General features: G+C 36.4%; 1 protein-coding gene across 2 annotated transcripts in view; it reads right to left on the reverse strand.

Moving 5' to 3' along the window:
* Positions 1–264: 264 nt before the first annotated feature.
* The window catches only part of LOC147398278 (uncharacterized), a 43,293-nt gene continuing 25,263 nt past the window's right edge, over positions 265–18,294 (reverse strand). Inside the window, exons 8-13 of one of the 2 annotated variants that reach the window (XM_086447426.1) lie at positions 16,221–16,358; positions 2,783–2,840; positions 2,558–2,672; positions 2,200–2,269; positions 1,844–1,915; positions 265–692 (exon numbers count right to left, since the gene is read on the reverse strand). In XM_086447426.1, the coding sequence (XP_086303552.1) occupies positions 654–692; positions 1,844–1,915; positions 2,200–2,269; positions 2,558–2,672; positions 2,783–2,840; positions 16,221–16,358 (492 nt within the window). In that variant the 3' untranslated portion in view covers positions 265–653. Of the gene's footprint in view, positions 693–1,324; positions 1,700–1,843; positions 1,916–2,199; positions 2,270–2,557; positions 2,673–2,782; positions 2,841–16,220; positions 16,359–18,294 lie in introns of those variants that run through there. The other variant, XM_086447425.1, reaches the window with a different exon arrangement.

Consider the following 18,294-nt stretch of genomic DNA (forward strand, 5'->3'; position numbering starts at 1 on the left):
AAACAATGATGACAATAATAAGATTGATCTCTTTTGAGAGGTTAGTTGTGATGGTGACAAGTGTCCTCTTTATGAGCATAGACTACACCCAAAGACTTTTAGATTTCGGCCTTGGAGTTGGGTTAAAATGGTGGGTTGAATAATGAGGATGAGCTTAGGGCTTTGAGTGGGTTTGACTGAGTTCAAGGGTTAATGATGGCTTAGATTGCTTTTAGAATGGATTAGATAATGATAGAAATTAAATTTAGATTTAGTGGGTTAAGGGATTTGGTGGGCTTCGATAGATTTTTTTTGAAAAATGATTTGTTAATGATCCCATATGCTCATTAGAACCTTACGACTTTTATTTAAAGAAAAAAACTGCCCTTTTTGAGGGTTGGGCCCTTAGGACCTTTCAGTTTTAAAAATACTATTTTTAGGCCTTTTTACATGAAACCTGTTCAAATTGAGGTGTCTACAAAAATCATATCAAATTGAGGTGTCTACAAAAATCATAGATGCTTTCCTTAAGATCTATGATTCCTCTCCACGTTCACATCAAGATGTGCAACAAGAGGTCCAATCTTGAGGCCACTTAAGCACCACTCTTCTTTCAATTTTAGAAAACTTTTGCTCTCAATGACCCTCTCTCTCTCTCTCTCTCTCTCTCTCTCTCACACACACACACGCACACCCCGCTTGCATGTGTAATCCTGCACAATGAGGTTTCATATTAAAGCAAAAGTTTAATAGTAAAACTGGAAGACAATTTGAAGAAATTCAATTCTATTAAAAGCATATATTTCCCATTGCTTAATAACTTAACATATTTGTTCAAATTTATCACCTACATAAACTTCAATTAGTCGGATTTCATTAACATTGATATCAAGAACACATGGTGTCTACATAAAAAGAAAGTTATAAGAGGAAGAAAAAAAATGTTTGATGTTCAATCTATAAAAATAACTAAATTATGTGCAATGAGACAATGGAGGGTTTGGTACACAGGCCAGTATTTGATGCAAATCCAGTTAAAGGTGGAATACTTCTGACTTAAAACGGACTTGACTAATATTTTAAATTATAAATTTTTTCTTATGATATACTTAAATGATAAATACATTATAAAATCAGATATAACCCATTTGAAAATTTTAAAAGAATATTTAAATTATTATAATAAAAAAAGTTTAATCCTACATAAATATGTGCCTTTGCATATGCAACCTACATATTTATATATATCTTCAAATTTCACATCATGATGATCACAAACAATACAGGGATTTCCAAAAACAAAGATCAATTCAGAAATGATCACAGGTCTGATTCAACACTGATCTTTCACTAATCACAAGCTTGAAACACTTGTTTTTATTTTCCATTTTTCTTGTATCAAGAAGTGTTTCTTTCTTCCAGTTTCATCTGTATTTGAGCTTTCATCTAGTATCAAGGTAATTGTAGAAATCTATGGCTAGATTATACATTACCGTATGCAAAATCTCAAAGCAGGAACAATGAAAGAAAAGATTTTTTTTTTAAAATAAAGCCCTCCAATATATAATTCACAAAGATTACACTTTAAAACAATGGACACGATTCATGGTTTATTTTGTGCATAGATGGACGTACGAACTGCTTGGTGTGGACCCAGAGCTTTTCCATTTACTAAAATTTGTTCCAAGAAATCCACACGAATGGATTTGAATTGGTACCGCTGCTCCAATAACCAAAGTGATAAAAAAAAAAATTTAAAGAAAAACACTATCATTAAAAGGGTGATTGATCAATCAATATCCAACAGGCCACCATGTTCACTGATTATTAAAAGAGAGAGAGAGAGAGGAGCGAAAGAACATACCTTGAACTTCCAAGAAAAATGGATGACCCGGAAATTTGGTTCCAGTAACGTCAGACGATCTCCTTCTTTTATCTGTGACCAAATGCATATGTTACATATTCTTTTATTGAATGCTATATTCTGAAATACCAAAAGAATTTGTCACCAGTGGGTAACCCAAATACTACATCATTTTCTTAAACTTATTTCACCACCGCATTGCCATTGAAATTAAAGTTGAAAGATTATGATTGCTCTAATTATAAAAGTAGACTGCAATGACATTAAAGTTAAAAAAATTATATATTAGAAACCAAGGTTACTTGTCAACATATTAGAAAACAACAAAAGCCTAAAGTTAGCCAAGTCATCCTTACCACATCAGCAGATAGCCCATATGCTGAGAGAATGACGCAACTCTGCTCTGAATCACACAGCAAATAGTATCTACAAAATCATAACAAAGCCCAACTCTAGTCATAAAGCAGCAACTTTAAAAACACTTCAGACATTGAAGTTGGAAATAATTCAGATCTTTGACATGACTTGGTTTCTCCCACAATAGTTTAGAGAATTGGGAGACTCATCATCATCGAAGCCTATTAAGAAAGATTTGGGGTGCAGAAAGGGAGACCGTGTAATCAAATACTCTCATGATAAAAAAAAGTCAACCTTTTTAAAACTATAAATAAATAAACATAATATCCAGTAAATATGTTCACACGAGTGACTTACAAGGGAGCTACATTTTCATGCTTAATAAAGAGTATCACTTTTCCTAGAACTGCTACCGCTTTGTTCAGCCCTTCCACCAGGAGATTTATGGTAACTTTCTTGTGCGAAGAATTCACTTTATGATGGAAAACCAATCAGAAAATTTTATTGGAAAGATAAATAGTAATGTCATCCAAGAGTACCATAGGCTATTAAATAATATCAAAAGACAAGTGGGATACTAACAATTAACCTCTCTCAGAGATGATGCCAATGAGGCAAGTTGTTTTCCCCTAGTGTGCGACTGCAAAAAAAGACATTCTTGTAAGAATCAGATGCATTCCTGTAGAATATTCTGGAAATTGCACGAGTTTAAGATACCCATTTTTAAAAGAAACTCAATTTTTTAAGTTGTTGACAACCCTTTAAAGCTTAGCGGTGATACAAAAAAAATGATGCATATAAGGATGCCTCTAAAAATGGAAGTTAAAAGGAAAGCTTGGATGCATAGATTGCTTGAATTTGTATGAATTAAAAAATTCAATAGATAAAAAAACACCTCCAATTCAAGATCAGCATGTTTTATATTTAGGCTTCAGCACTTTTTTGTTTGTTGCAGAGCTGCCTCTTGCGAATCTTGAATCAATGTCGTCTTAGAATAAGCACCTCATCAAGGATTTGTCTTCCTTTCACAATAGCCATTTGATACGAAAAACCAACGATCCAAGAAATTGCAAGTCTAGATATCATAACTTTAGAGAAGTATATAAGAGCTACAAAATGAGAGGAAAACTGAAAGGATGTGGATTAAAAGTGAGAGCAGATTTGACTACTGTTATAGGAACACCTAGGTTTTATCAATTCTAAGTTTATTCTACGTAAGGAGTAGTGGGGGAAAGGCTAGTTAGGTGCTGAAGAAAATAAATTACATAAAAGAATTTCAAGAGAATGAGGTTTTATTGGCTGCTGTGAAAAGTTCCAACAAGGCCAACTGGGTATGTGAAAAATAATGTTTTGCAATAAGGAGTTGTAATTAGGTTAGATGCATAGAATAGGGTTAGATTTGCTTGAGAGAAGGTTTGAAAGGTTGTAGATTGGGTTGTAAATTTCATAGTTTTGAAAGACTTGGAATAAATTTTAGAAGCATTTGAGTAAGTTTAGGTGATTGATTGTGAACCAAGAAGGGCTTGGTTGGGAGAATCTTGATTTGGGAGAAGGTTTCAGGGTATTTTGATTGGGGTTGGATATGGGTTAAGTTAAGGATGATCTAAAATAGAAATGAAAAAAAAAAAAGATGAGAAGATGAAGAAGAAAAGGATATAAAAGAAGATAGTACCTTGGAATCACTGCATAGGACTTTGGAATCACTCCAAGATGGCCTCACACCACATCCAATCACTGGAGAAATCTCAAAAAACAAAAAGAGTTGTACAATTTTTTTAATTCCATAAACTATAAGAAATCAATTACAATAGATAGACTCTCCCTTGTTAGTCTCAAATATGAATCCTAACATGACTTAAACTTTACCTTTAAGTCCTTGAGGTGCAAAACCCATGTAAAACTAATACCCTATCAGTATTTTGACCAAAACTTTATCAAAACACATCCGATTCGCAAAATCTTCGATTTGTTGTATAGGTAATTTAACCTTTCAAATGACATGAAAATCAATCCAATACCACGAGTTTTTACCCCTCAAAATAAGGCCTAAAGAAAAATGTTGTAAATAATACTCAATCCCAGATCAAACTCCTAAAATATCAAAAAGATAACTCAAAACTAGATTCGAATAATTACAAATTTGTCATTGTAACCCATGACTTTTGGCTTGAATTGCGTCACGCATTAACAACATTTCAATTAGGATAATACAAGAATTTAGATAAAATTAAATGGAGGAACAAAATTCATTCAACCAAACCCAATCATTTGGGATTAGGCTTTGATGATCATAGCAACATAACGCCTGAAAAACCTGTGCAGTGTGTAAAATAGTAATGGAAAACACACACGAGGGAAAAAAATTCTCACTGTGAATACCCTCACTTAATAGGTCATAATCCTCTACAAAGAGATCACAAAGGGAACACCAATCGACTCCTCCATCAAATATGTTATGCTTCGAGATCAAGGCCTAGTCCATGGAGTCAATATTTGTCACAATGGATCACCATAGTTTCATAAGGTTCCAAAATATAACTTTTGAAATTAATGCAATGACTAATCCCATCCACATGTTTGAACACAGAATAATTGAAGGAATGTAAAAGACGTGTAGGGGTATCTTGGGTAGTTAATGGCTCTATAGTAATTAGTGTCCCTTATGTATTTTCTCAAATAAATAAAAGTTATTATGTGTGTGAGTGGAAGAAACACTGAACACTTTTTCCTCAAACTTTATCAAAAAGTTATTAAAGTGTATAAATATGAAAACTAGTTTAATATATATCCCTTACGATAAGGATTTTTAGTATGCTTAAAAGACCACCCAATATCATTGTTGACCTTTTCATCTACTGAAGTAACAATTTTTTTTTATAAATATAAATTGTATAAATGAAAAGAAAGGGAGGTTGAGATATCCCCCAAACAACAAGATTAGATAAGCAACAAGGGAAAAGCATAAAGAAATAAAAAATACATGCCCCGCAGGGAGCTTACACCCACCAAAGATATCCCAGTTAAAAACAAAATCTTGGAAACGCACTCCCTCAAAGTCTTTGCTCATCTTTGACCACATGAAGAGAAGCCCCAAAATCTCTACGATCACTGTATGAGACGAGTTCTCTTTGCAATGGAAAACCCTGTTGTTGTGCTCTCTCCAAAGACCCCAAGCAATGGCAAAAGGCAGCATGGCCCAGAGAAGCCTCTTTCTTGAATAGAAGATATTGAAACTCCACCCCTCCAGAAGTTCAGAAAAAGATAAGGGAAAAACCCAATCCACCTGGAAGCGAGATAAGAAAAACATCCAAATAACTCGGGAAAAAGGACAATGACTAAGAATATGATTAACAAACTCCCCATCCCTAGAACAAAGAAAGCAAAAGTTTGGAGTAATCCACCCTCGATTTATCAAATTATCCAAAGTTAGGATTTTACCCAACGAGGCAAGCCAAATAAAGAATGATACCTTAGAAGGAACGTGAACGGACCAAACGATAGATGGTGAGGACGAGACCTCACCTGACGGCAACAAACAATAATAGAAAGACTTAACAGAGAACTTCTTATCCTTAGCCTTGACCCACTCCCTTCTGTCCTGCTCATTCTCTCTGAATTGGATCGAATTCAGGAGATCTAGAAGAGATGTAACTTCCGTCAATTCTCAATCATTAAAATTCCTCCTAAATCCCAGATCCCAAGAGTACGTGTTCCCGTACCAAATCAAACACTGCCTTACAGAGTTATTTTTTTTCAAAGTGCAAGCGTACAAGGGTGGAAATTGAGTAGACAAAGATAAATATCCACACCATAAATCCTCCCAAAATCTGACCTTGTCCCCCTTTCCCACTTTGAATCTAATCTCCTTATCGAACTTATCAACACCCTTCAGGATACCTCTCCACACACTACACTCGTAGGTCCCTGTAACCTCTCCGCTATACCAACCAAATCTCTTCTCTCCGTATTTTGCCTTAACCACTTTCCTCCACAAGTTATCTCTATCTTCCCCGAATCTCCACAGCCACTTCCCCAGAAGAGCTTTATTAGAAATTCTCAGCCCTCGGATCCCCAAACCTCCCTTCTTCTTCGGAATGCAAACCAACTTCCAATTCACCAAATGATACTTTCTACCACCATTATTATCATTCCACAAAAAATTCTTCATAAGTCTTTCAATCTTAGCTTCCACTGATTGGGGCAACGAAAACAATGATAAGAAATAAATCGGAATACTCGTTAAAGTACTTTTAATCAACGTAACCTTACCCCCCTTTGAGAGATATTAAGCCTTCCAAGTACTCAATTTCTATTCCATTTTCTCGATAACACCCTCCCAAATGTTTTTACTGCAATACGGAGCCCCTAAAGGTAAACCTAAGTAGGACAAGGGAAGCGTATCACTCCTGCACCCCATAGTAGCTGCTAAAACTGGAAGATTCGGCACCTCACCCACACCAAACAACTTGCTTTTCTGCAGATTGACGTGTAAACCTGAAATTGCTTCAAAACAACCTAATAACACCCGAAGAGCTCTCACTTGATCTTTAAAAGGATCTAAGAACACTAAAGTGTCATCTGCGAATTGCAAATACGAAATCAACAAACCTTCAGTAGACACTCTAAAACCAGATAACCACCCTATCTCGACCCCCCTTCTGAACATTTTACCCAAGGCCTCAGTCACTAAAAGAAATAAAAATGGAGATAACGGATCTCCCTGTCTCAACCCCCTGGAACTCCTAAAATACCTTGTCGGGCTACCGTTGACCAAGATAGAAAAAGAAACCAACGTTATACACTTCATAATCCACCCAATCCACTTAGACCCAAATCCCATCCTACCCAACACATACTCCAAAAAATCCCAACTCACATGATCGTAAGCTTTTTGCATATCGATTTTTCCTATTAATCCCGCCTTCTTGTCTTTAATTCTAGAATCTAAACATTCATTAGCCATTAACACCCCATCCAGAATTTGTCTTCCCCTAATGAAAGCACCTTGTTTATGACTAATTAATTTCTTCATAACTTCTTTCAATCTATTAGCCAACACCTTAGATAAGATCTTATACACCGATCCCACTAAACTAATAGGCCTATAATCACTCAAGTCAATCGCCCCCACCCTTTTAGGAATCAATGCCACGAAGGTGCTGTTCAAGGCATAATCCAAACACTCTTTTTCCCTGTAACTCCCAAACCACCTTCATGAAATCTTCGGATAAAACTTCCCAACAATGCTTGAAAAATTCCACTGTAAAACCATCTGGCCCGGGCGCTTTGTTCCCTCCCATTGAAGTCACAACTAATCTCACTTCCTCCTCCCCAATCTGCCTCTCCAACCGCACCCTTTCTTCACAAGTTAACGTATTGAATTCTAGGTTATCCGGACGAGGTCTCCTATCCTCTCTTTCCTTATAGAGCTCTTTGTAGTAACTCACTACACCCTCCCTAATACCCTCTTCCCCTTCCACCAAACTCCCATTGATCATCAAATTAACCATTTGGTTATTTTTCCTATGATAATTGTCTACTGAAGTAACAATTATCTTGTTACTCACCCAATTTACGCATCAGTTGCAGGACCAAAGGAATGTTTCGAGGAGTATGTGGAGGCAAAAAATACAAGGAACCTAAAATACGTAGAGGATTGTCAACAAGAGAAGACAGGGTAAGCAGGTGACCAATAGCAAGAAGGGAAAAGAAGAGGCTTGGATCAGGGGTAGGAAAAATTGATGGTAATAGCAATGTGTGGGAAGATTCCGGGTGAACGATTGTAGGAGGTCATAGTATGATCCATCTATATGAGTAGTATTTCTTTCGTACCTCAATTCCATTTTGACATTGGATATGTAATTAGATAAACATGATAGTAACGTTGTATATATTAGATTAAGCTTAAATTATGCTAGACCTGACCAGTTGAAGTCTAACTTTATGTAATAATAATAAGGGTTTATTTATCTTAGAACTGAGTTCTTACGGATAAAGAGAAATTTTATTGGGTTCATATAGCTTTAGTGATGATCCACGTACCGTTTCTAACATAACCTTGTCGAAGATGTGACGTGTCAAGTCACATCCCCAGAGGTGGTGTGACAATGTCAGTGTTGTGGATGTGTTTTATTTTTGGTGATGAGTTATGATTTTTATTTATGTTCTGAGAATACCGAAAGCTAAAAGCCTAGATATCTTAACTAGGGAAATTGGTCACTAACTACAGATTGTAACAACAAAAGTTGGGAAGAAACAAGTAACAAGGGTTTAAGAGAATAAATAGAGTATTCAGTTCAGAGAGTTAAGGTAGATTGTTTGAAAAGTTGAATAACCAGTAATGGTAAATTTGGTGATACTTATACAATTACTCGGATTTATCGATAAACCACACTAAGTTGTGATGAGTTTTCTCAATTACATACCAAACTATGTTGATATCAAGCTTTTATGATATGGGTTTATCATGTTTAACCGTTCATCCTACAATCATTGATGTACCCCTCTCTACTGGGTAACATATCTGTTGCTCACCCATTCTGCCCCTCAATTATAGGATTCAAAGGAAACTTCGAAGAACCAGTTATAAGTGGAAATGCTTACCTTGGAGAATTTTGAGGTTAGTCTTATCAGAAGGAATAACATTAGGAGGTTTGGTGGATGAGTAGTCGTTGGATTCGAGTGATTGATGAGACGGATGGTCTAAGTTGGCAATATTACTAGAGGCGATCAATAGCTTCAGAAAATTGATGGTGTGAGCCCCAAGATTCTTTTCAGGATATTTGTAATATTAGTTAAACACTTTTAACTATGTGAAATGTTTGCAAGTATTTCACCATTTTGAAGATAAATACAATAGTTGTGATTAGTATCAAAATTTGTGGTCCCACTCTGACTTAAAATTTTAACTTAGTTCACATGCTCAACTTTTTGAAATATTGAAGAATCAGTGGTCACGTAATGTTTCTGACGTAACCTTGTCGTAGACATTGCGTGTCAAGTCATGTCCTTGGAGGGAGTGTGACATGTTGGCTCAAATCTTAAGGTTTTTATATTTTAGATCCTCATTGGGAAATACAACAATTTGGAATAAAAAGTGAACCCACTTTTGGACCCACTTGGTTTAGGTTTAGATTTCCTTTGGTGTTAGGAGAAATTAGGGTTTGAAAGAGGGATTTTGGGAGTTCTCTTCAAAACTTAAGTTTCTAAAACAAAAAAAACTATTTTATTAAATAGGCCTTACTAAATAAATGACATTGGGGGGGTTATTTATGCAAAAGAAAACAAAAAAAATGTAAAAGAAATCTCAACAAATGACCCATGGTTATTTACGCCTCAGGTTTGGGATTTTCTGCCAAAACTGAGGCTTAAGCCTCACATAACCTCAAGGTGTAAGCCTTGAGGTGTACACCTCACACACCTAAGGCGTAACCCTCACAAAATCCTTATGAGATTGAGGCATGATCCCTACGCCTCGAGGCGAAGCGTAAGCCTTTTAAAATACTGCAAGTAAGAATCGCAAATAATCATGTTCATCCTTGAGTATTTCAAAATTCGATGACGAGTTTTTTTAATTTGGGGAGAATAATGCAAGATGCAAATCAAGCAAACAATCTAATTGAAGGGGACATTAGATATCATGGGTCATTATTTGGTGGATTTTATAGCCATTTATGTGTTGAAACTTTTTTAGAGATATTAGAGTCCTTTTCTATTTGTTTTAGGTTATTTTGAGTCCTACTTGTTTTAGAAATTTATTTTTAGGTACTTTAAGTTCAGTAGAAGAGCTTTTTTTTTTAATTATAAATTTTACTTTTTCAAAACATTTTTATTTCGGAAAAGTTATTATTTCGAGAAAGATACTATTTTGGAAAAGTTACCTTGGAGTACAAGGTAGAGTAAAATTAGAAATCTTTTAGGTTTTAGCAACTAGTGGTTTCTATTTAAACAATGTAATAATAGGTTGTTGTAGGGAGATTGTGAAGGAATGAATTACAAGTTTACAAAAAGTTTTGTTATTTCAATTCTTATTATAAAAAATAAAATAAAAAATTCTAGGATTTGGGGAAAATCTAACCTGGTGATGCCATGGGAATCATTGGTGCAATTCAAATGTAAATCTACCATCTTAATTTTAATGTTTTCTTCTTTTTTCTAATTTAACCTATCAATAATCCATCAAGCATCCTCCAACCCCATCAAGAAACCCATCCAATTCTCCTTCACCATAAACACCATATACCATTAATCTCTCCTCCAAATCTATTATATAATATATTACCTAATGTTATTCCATACCCATAAAGCTAATTACAACACCTAATTGCAAAACTTTGCCTTTAACCTTCACCACTTAACCCTTTAGGCCCTAACTTTTACCTTAACCCTTCAATCTTCTTATCTAATGGAAATAATGTAGTTTATTATGAGTTTTCTATTTATTTCTATGCAAGGGCATTTATGTCCATTCACACATTAGCTATTATAAATATCTGCCAAGATCTCATTATGAGACTTGACAATTGTCTTTTCTACAATTCTTTTTGGTATCAAAGTCTAGAGGATCCATCAACCTCCCTTTTAGATTCCCCTCTCTGGTTCGTGGGATCTTGAAGTCTCCTACATCCTTTTCTCTTCTTCTTCCATCCCTTTCAACAACCCTAAATTCTTAAGACCTGATAACCTAGTAGGAACTTTGTTAGAAGGTCTCGAAGATCTCCCCTTCGGGGGCTTGTTTTTCTCTTTTCTCATCTTCCCTTGATCGCATATTGCGATATTAATTCTATCATTTTTTCACATACTGCAATAATATTTTTTGCGTTGTGCTTCTACCCTACGATAGGGTTTCTATCTTTCATAGGTGTATTGACGTAATTTTTACCCATGTTACAATTTCTGCTCGCGAATAGCCTGTAAGAGTGCTACCTACTACTTGCGATAAGTTTATTGCCAGCTGGGGATACCTGTGACAACAGCATAACTGTTGTTTGAGAGTTGCGATAGTAGTAGGACTACTTGTGAGACTTGCGACAGCAATACAATGCTGTTTTTGTGGCCTGCGACAACAGCAAGACACCTTGTGAGACTAGCAACAGCAATACAGTGTTGTTTTTGTGGCCTGCAACAGTAACAAAACACATCGTGAGACCTGTGACAGTAATACAGTGTTGTTTTGTGATCTGTGACAACTGTTTTGTGGCTTACGACAACAGCAAAGCGCTATTAGGTGATCTGCCACAGTTTTTGTGGCTATTTGGTGGTCTGCAACTCCAGTTTGATGGTTTCTTGATGGTTGTTTGGTGGTCTACACAGCACCACAGCCCTACTGGGTAATCTGTAACTGATGATCTGCACAACACCAGAACCCTGTTTGGTTGTTTGCGACTCCAATTTGGGGGCTTCGTGGGGGCCTGCAACAACAAAACAACAGTGGTTTGCTATGTGTTTGTGGACTAGGAATTGTGTTGCTTGGCTGTGTAAAGGTTTGCGACAGTAGCAAATAGCCCTATGAAGGCTTGCAACAGCAGCAACAGTGTTGTGTGGGTTATGATATCGCATTTGTCTTGGTCTCAATTCGTGACTATTTGGGGAATAGAGGCAAATCTAGATGGTTTTTGGGCACTGTTACTACTCATGTCCAAGAGAGCCGTAGTCGTGGTCGAGGGAATAGTTTTATTTGCAGTATTTGTGGGAGGATAGTCTATGAGAAGATCCGATACTTTTCGCTCTATCCTCTTTTGTTGAGTTGTATTGCCACTCCTTCGTTGGGGTATTCTACTCCTCATGCTACCACTATGGATTCCTTATTTATTCTCACCACTGTCTCTCCTGGCACCATTGATTTACAACAGCTTCAGACCCAGATTGCCACTTCTAGTTGTGATCAAATTCGTACTCTCTCATCTTCAACTGTGACCTCAGGTATATCTTTTACATTTCATATCACCCAGTCTGGTTCAATTCTCCTAACTTGTTTTATTGATTTTGGTGCCTCTGATCACATAACCGGTGAGTCTAGTCATTTCACTTCATCTATTTTTCCTGATAATTATAGGGAGATTCGCCTTGTTGATGAATCCCTTACACCTATTCATAGCAAGGGTGTCATCCCCTTATCATCTAGTATTTCTCTTGACTTTGTGTTCCATGTTCCTCGCCTATCTTTAAATCTTGTCTGTAAGTAGTCTTAACAAATTTATAAATTGCTCAGTAACTTTTTTCCTACTCACTATGCTTTTCAAGACTTAACTTCAAGGAAGATTTTTGGCAAGGGGTATGAGAGGGATGGGTTGTATCTATTTAGATCTCTACATACTGTTGCCCCGGCCTCTGTGTTATCCTCTTCTGGGAGTCATACTTTTTCTTTTCAGTCCTTAGATTTGTGGCATACTCACTTAGGAAATACTAATTTTCAGCACTTATGTTATTTATTTCCTGCTTTAAAAAAATCTGTGAACTCTTCAAACATACTCGTACTTCATATATCCCTCGCGTGCATCGATTTAACATTATGTTTGATTTAGTTCATTTTAATGTATGGGGGCCTTCCCCTATTACTACTTTTATTAGTCATCGGTATTATGTTACATTTATCGATGGCTATTCTCATTGTACTTGGGTTTACTTGATGCGATCTCGGTCTAAAGTGCTTCCTATTTTTCTTAACTTTCTTAAAATGATTCAAACCCAACACAACATCACTATTAAAGCCCTTCGGTCTGATAATGGAGGTGAATATATTTCTGATAGGATTCGCTCACCTTTATGAACATGGTATGCTTTACCAGTTGACCTGTCCCTACACCCCTGAGCAGAACGGGGTGGCGGAACGCAAGAACCGCCACCTTGTGAACATTGTCTGTTGCATTCTTCGAGGGATGCATGTTCCTAAGTTATATTAGAACATGATAGTCCTCACTACGGCCTTTCTTCTTAATCATGTTCCGAGTCGCACCTTAAGGGGACAGGTGCCTTTTCATGTTCTTCACCCAAATAACACCCTCTTTCCGATTATACCTAAAGTTTTTTGGTGCACTTGCTTTGTTCAGGACCACACCCCTCATCGCACCAAATTAGATGGCAAAGTTATTCGGTGTGTTTTATTGAACTACTCATCCATGTCAAAGGGGGGTATCGTTGTTATGACCCTATTTCTCATCGTTTCATACATTCTATGGATGTCACTTTTTTTTTAAATATTCCCTACTTTCGTATCATATCTTCTTTACAGGACTCTTTTCCTTTGCAGGACTCTTCTTCTGCTCCTCCTATAATGCTACCTTATTCGGTCTTTGATCCAACTTCGCCAACACTTAAAGTTTACTCTCGTCGTCTTCACCCCTCTCCAACCTTGACAACCTCCTCCTTGGACTCAGGTGTATTATCTCCTACTCATGCTTTTATCCCATTTGTTTATGACTCTCACTTACCTATTGCACTTCGCAAAGGTAAGCAGGGGTATGTTATTGATCATCTTATTGCTTAGTTTGTTTCCTATCACAGACTTTCTCTTTCTTATCAGGCCTACCTTATCGTTATTGTTCTATTAAAGTTCTCCAGTTTGTTTCAAAGACTTTACGAGATCTTCAGTGGACTGGAGCCATGATTACTGAGATAGATGCTTTGCAGAAGAATCATACCTAAGAGCTTGTTCCCTTTCCCTCTAGGGAGCGGACTGTTGGTTGTAAATGAGTTTTCAATGTCAAGTGCACTGTTGATTAATACAAAGTTCGCTTACTTGCTAAGGAATTTACGCAGATTCTAGGAAAGGATTTTGGTGCTATATTTGCTCCTGTAGCTAAACTTTCTACTATTAATCTTCTTATCTCTTTAATTGCGTATCACTCGTGGCCTCTTCACCAACTCAATATGAAAACTGCATTTCTAAATAGTGATCTGACTGAGGTTATCTACATGGACCCCCCTCCTAGGTTTCGTCTTCAAAGGGAGTATACTAGGAAAGCATGTCGCCTTCTTAAATCTCCGTATGACCTGAAACAGTCACCACGAGCCTGGTTTCAGTATTTTTCTGAGGTTATTTTATATATAGAGTTCTCTAGATGCCACTCAAATCATACTTGCTTTGTTCATCGAGGATTGGATAGTCATTACACCATCGTTCTAATTTATGTGGATGATATTATCCCGAGTGAAGATGATGCACAGTGGATTGACAGGGTAAAGATGTTATTGGGCCATGTTTTTTAGGTTAAGGACTTGGGTCCCCTCAAGTGCTTCTTGGGGATAGAAGTCACCCCGCTCTCACCGTGGTATTTCGTTATCTCAACGCAAATAAACATTGGATCTTCTTTAGGACACTGGTATGCTTCGTTGTCATCCTGCTTCTTCTCTTATGAATCAGAATCATCGCCTTCATGCCGAATTTGGTGATCTATGATCTGATCTTTCTTCTTATCAGAGACTTGTAGGCCATCTGATCTATCTAACACTACACCGGATTTGACCTTTGTAGTTAGTCTGATTAACCAGTTCATGCATGCTTCGTGCATTTCTCATCTTGATGTTGTTTATCGTATTCTTCGTTACTTAAAGTCGCGTCCTATTCTTGGGCTATTCTACTCGTCCACTGCTCAACCTCATTTGTCCTGCTTCATTGATGTTGATTATGTTGGTTCTCTTATAGATAGGAGATCTACCTCTGATTTTTGTACTTACCATGATGGTAACCTGATCTCGTGGAAAAGTAAGAAACAGAATGTGGTTTCCTGTTCTGTTGAAGCTGAGTATCGTGCTATGGCTCTTGGCACATGTGAGCTTATTTGGCTTCGATCTCTGTTAATAGAGCTGAGATTTCTAGTCTCTGGTTCTGCCACCTTGTTTTGTGACAAGTATGTTATTATGCTTGCTTCTGACTTCACGAAAGAACCAAGTATATAAAAGTTGATATTCACTTGCTCAAGAAGAAAATTCGATCTAGTGCTCTTCAGACAATCTTTCTATCTTCTTTAGATCAGCTTGCCGACATGCTTACGAAGTCTGTTGGTTCTTCTGTCACTAAGTCTCATCTTATCAAAGGTAGGCTTAATTGATATATTTGCCCCAGCTTAAGGGGGAGTATTGGAAATAGTGTAGTTTATTATGAGTTTTATATTTATTTCTATATAAGGGCATTTATGTCAATTCACACATTATTTATTATAAATATCTACCAAGCTTTCAATTATGAGATTTAACAATTATCTCTTCTACAATTCTTCTTTATCTACCTAATTATACTTTCCCCCACTCTTCCTAAAGTAGAACAAACCCTAGAATCAATAAAACCTAGGCTGTCCTACATAATTCCTCCTTCAAGAAACTAACAACATCCAACAAGGTATTAGCTAACCACCAACATTCTAGACAAAAATACCATGCACCCCAATCAACTCATTCCCTTCTTCAAGATCCTTATGACCGAATTTTTTTCAACCAAACATTCTCCAGGGTGAGCAGCTTAGAATAAATCCATAACATCATTTTTTTCCCCTTATTTATTAAACACCGATTACACTCAACTTAGGGATTTGAATTAGGAAATAAATCTATTAAAGTTCTCTCAAATGCATAAATCTTCCCAAAAAAATTGTTAGAATCAACCTATACTTGATGATAATGATCTTCATGGTGAGGAGATTATCCAGCCAAACAAGCAGCCCTTGATTCATGTCAATGTGAACCTCTAGTGTATCAAAAAGAAAACTTATTTAGCAAGGTGAACTATTTGAGACTCAAAAAAAGTAAGTTGCAATCATCATGCCAACTTGCCAAACATGTTACGATCTAGAAATGATTAGAACCCTGTTCTGATTTTCCTTATTGGTGAGCCATTATGTGTGTGCATGACTTTTGTTTTACTTATCTTGGTTATCCTAGTTTTCTTCTTTTCTATTTCCATTTAGTACACGTTCCTTCGAAATATTAAACAACTAATACATTTATATTCTCTAACACAAGTGAAGAGGAGATTAAATTTACATATTGAGCAAAATTTTTACATAAAGGTAAAAAGATGTGTTACCTTGAGAAAAGTCTCCAATTTGTCAAGAAGATTGACCATCTTTTGAACCTCCTCATTTGCATTAAGGCCAGGATCCATCAAAGCAGCAGCTTCAAATCCTGTAAGGGCTCTCTCATAGTTTTCAAGATATTTATATACCTGGAAATAATAATTCCATCACATAAGCATGATATATATGATGATACCACTACCTAAAATTTAACAATGTGCAGCTTCAAGCATGTTTTAATTTTAAAGTTTGTTTTTATAATTCACATCTGTATTGATGAAAAAACATATACAAAATATCAAAAAATATATATATATATCAGAAAAGGATCTCACTATGACACATTCCCCAAATAAAAGCATGTCACTGTAATGTATGGATAAGGACTTCTGCTGAAATTAGAAGCAAATACAGACAAGGAATGTTGAGTAAGAAAGGTGACCCTGATTATCACCTAAACCAAGTGCCAATCGCCGTTTGGTCTCCCTTGCAAATGAGGGAGGTGAAGGCATGGAGATGGAGTGAGCAAAGTAGCACGGAGAAGAGCAACATAGTAGCAGGGGTTCCGAAGTAAACTATGATGGTTTGCTTTGTTTTGGACCCCCTATATCTATAAATGGATGTAGGCCATGAAGATTACCCTAGGATGATGAATCTGAGATTGTACTTAATTAACATAAGCAATGTAAACATAAATGATGAGTTCATTCACAGATGCACAAGAGAATCTAATCAAAAATAGTCCTAATGTCCATCACAACCCCACAATGATGACAATACAAATATTTAGGAAGGATTCCAATGGAAGACATGTCTTCCTCTAACCTAGTGTAGAATAAGAGTTTGAGGAGAGAAAAGTAGAACGAAGAAAACATGGGAGGAGTCAAAAGTGACTTCAACCCTAACGTCCAAGACCTCATGGGGATGTTAGCATTCTCCAACACATTCTCTACCACTCGGTGTTGCCTACAAAATGTCAAGTATCTAGGATCCAATTATCAAGCAACTCAAAAATAGACAAGTTTCTTGGAAAGCTAGAGATATCTCTCCAAATGAGGGAAGATAACATTGATTAAAAGCACTTTGTCTAGCATATGGATTTTACGGTGGGGCCTTTCTAATCCTCCTTCTCAGATAAATTATGGATGAGGATGCTCTAATTTCTTCATCATAGGCTAGAGCGATTTGTGTAGATGGAATCATATGGATTACCACCATTAAGGTAGAATTGGAACCATAAGTGAGAATAGAGAAATTCTTGTGGAATTACTAAGTGAAGTTTGGTAGCCCCAAAGCACCAGGATTTGATTAGAAACTTAGAATCCTTTGCAGCAGTTTCATCGCTTTCCATGGCATGTACGTTGCCTTTAGGGTGGTAATGCATGGACTTTTGATGGTTTAAAGTTTAGATGATGGTGGCGTCAAGGCTTCTAAGAAGATGCAAATCAAGTGCAGATCATTCTTAGAACTAACAACAAGCTATGGTTCAAAGTTGCATCTAAAGACGAATAGGCACATTCCATGTATAATAGACGCATGTCTGACCATGGCTCAAAGTTGTATGTCTATTGTAAATGCATGGCTCTTAGAGGAAGCATTTTTTCCATTATGATGAAGTGAGTTTTTCTTCTTTTAATTTTCCTTACCCACAAATCGAAATTTGGTTACATAGTTGATACGGTCATCACTGCCATTAGAGACCACAACAACTGTGATGCAGAACGATGAAGGAAGAAGAGGAAATTTGGGAAGGGAATTTGATTTAGGATTTTAGGTAAGGACTAAGGATTAAGGATTTGACCACTGTAGCTTAAGAGTTTGAGAAAGAGAACAAAAGAAGATATTGGAGAAACATGGAAGGAGTCGAATAAACACCAACCCTAGCCACACAATGTATTATATATCTTAACTAAATAACAAAAGAAAGAAAAGACAATATTACCCCTTCTAATAATAACTTATTACTCCTAACAGCTACAATACGGTTACCTTCAAAGTTCAAGGTAATCCCAAAGGTTTGGTTGCGAGCTTTAATTTTCACATTCTACAATTATGATTTAGAATCTACGTTTATAGGATAAGGAA

The sequence above is a fragment of the Akebia trifoliata genome, chromosome 7 (assembly GCF_017979445.1).
Source record: "Akebia trifoliata isolate Shusen 1 chromosome 7, ASM1797944v1, whole genome shotgun sequence".
In the NCBI taxonomy this organism is placed as follows: Eukaryota; Viridiplantae; Streptophyta; class Magnoliopsida; order Ranunculales; family Lardizabalaceae; genus Akebia; species Akebia trifoliata.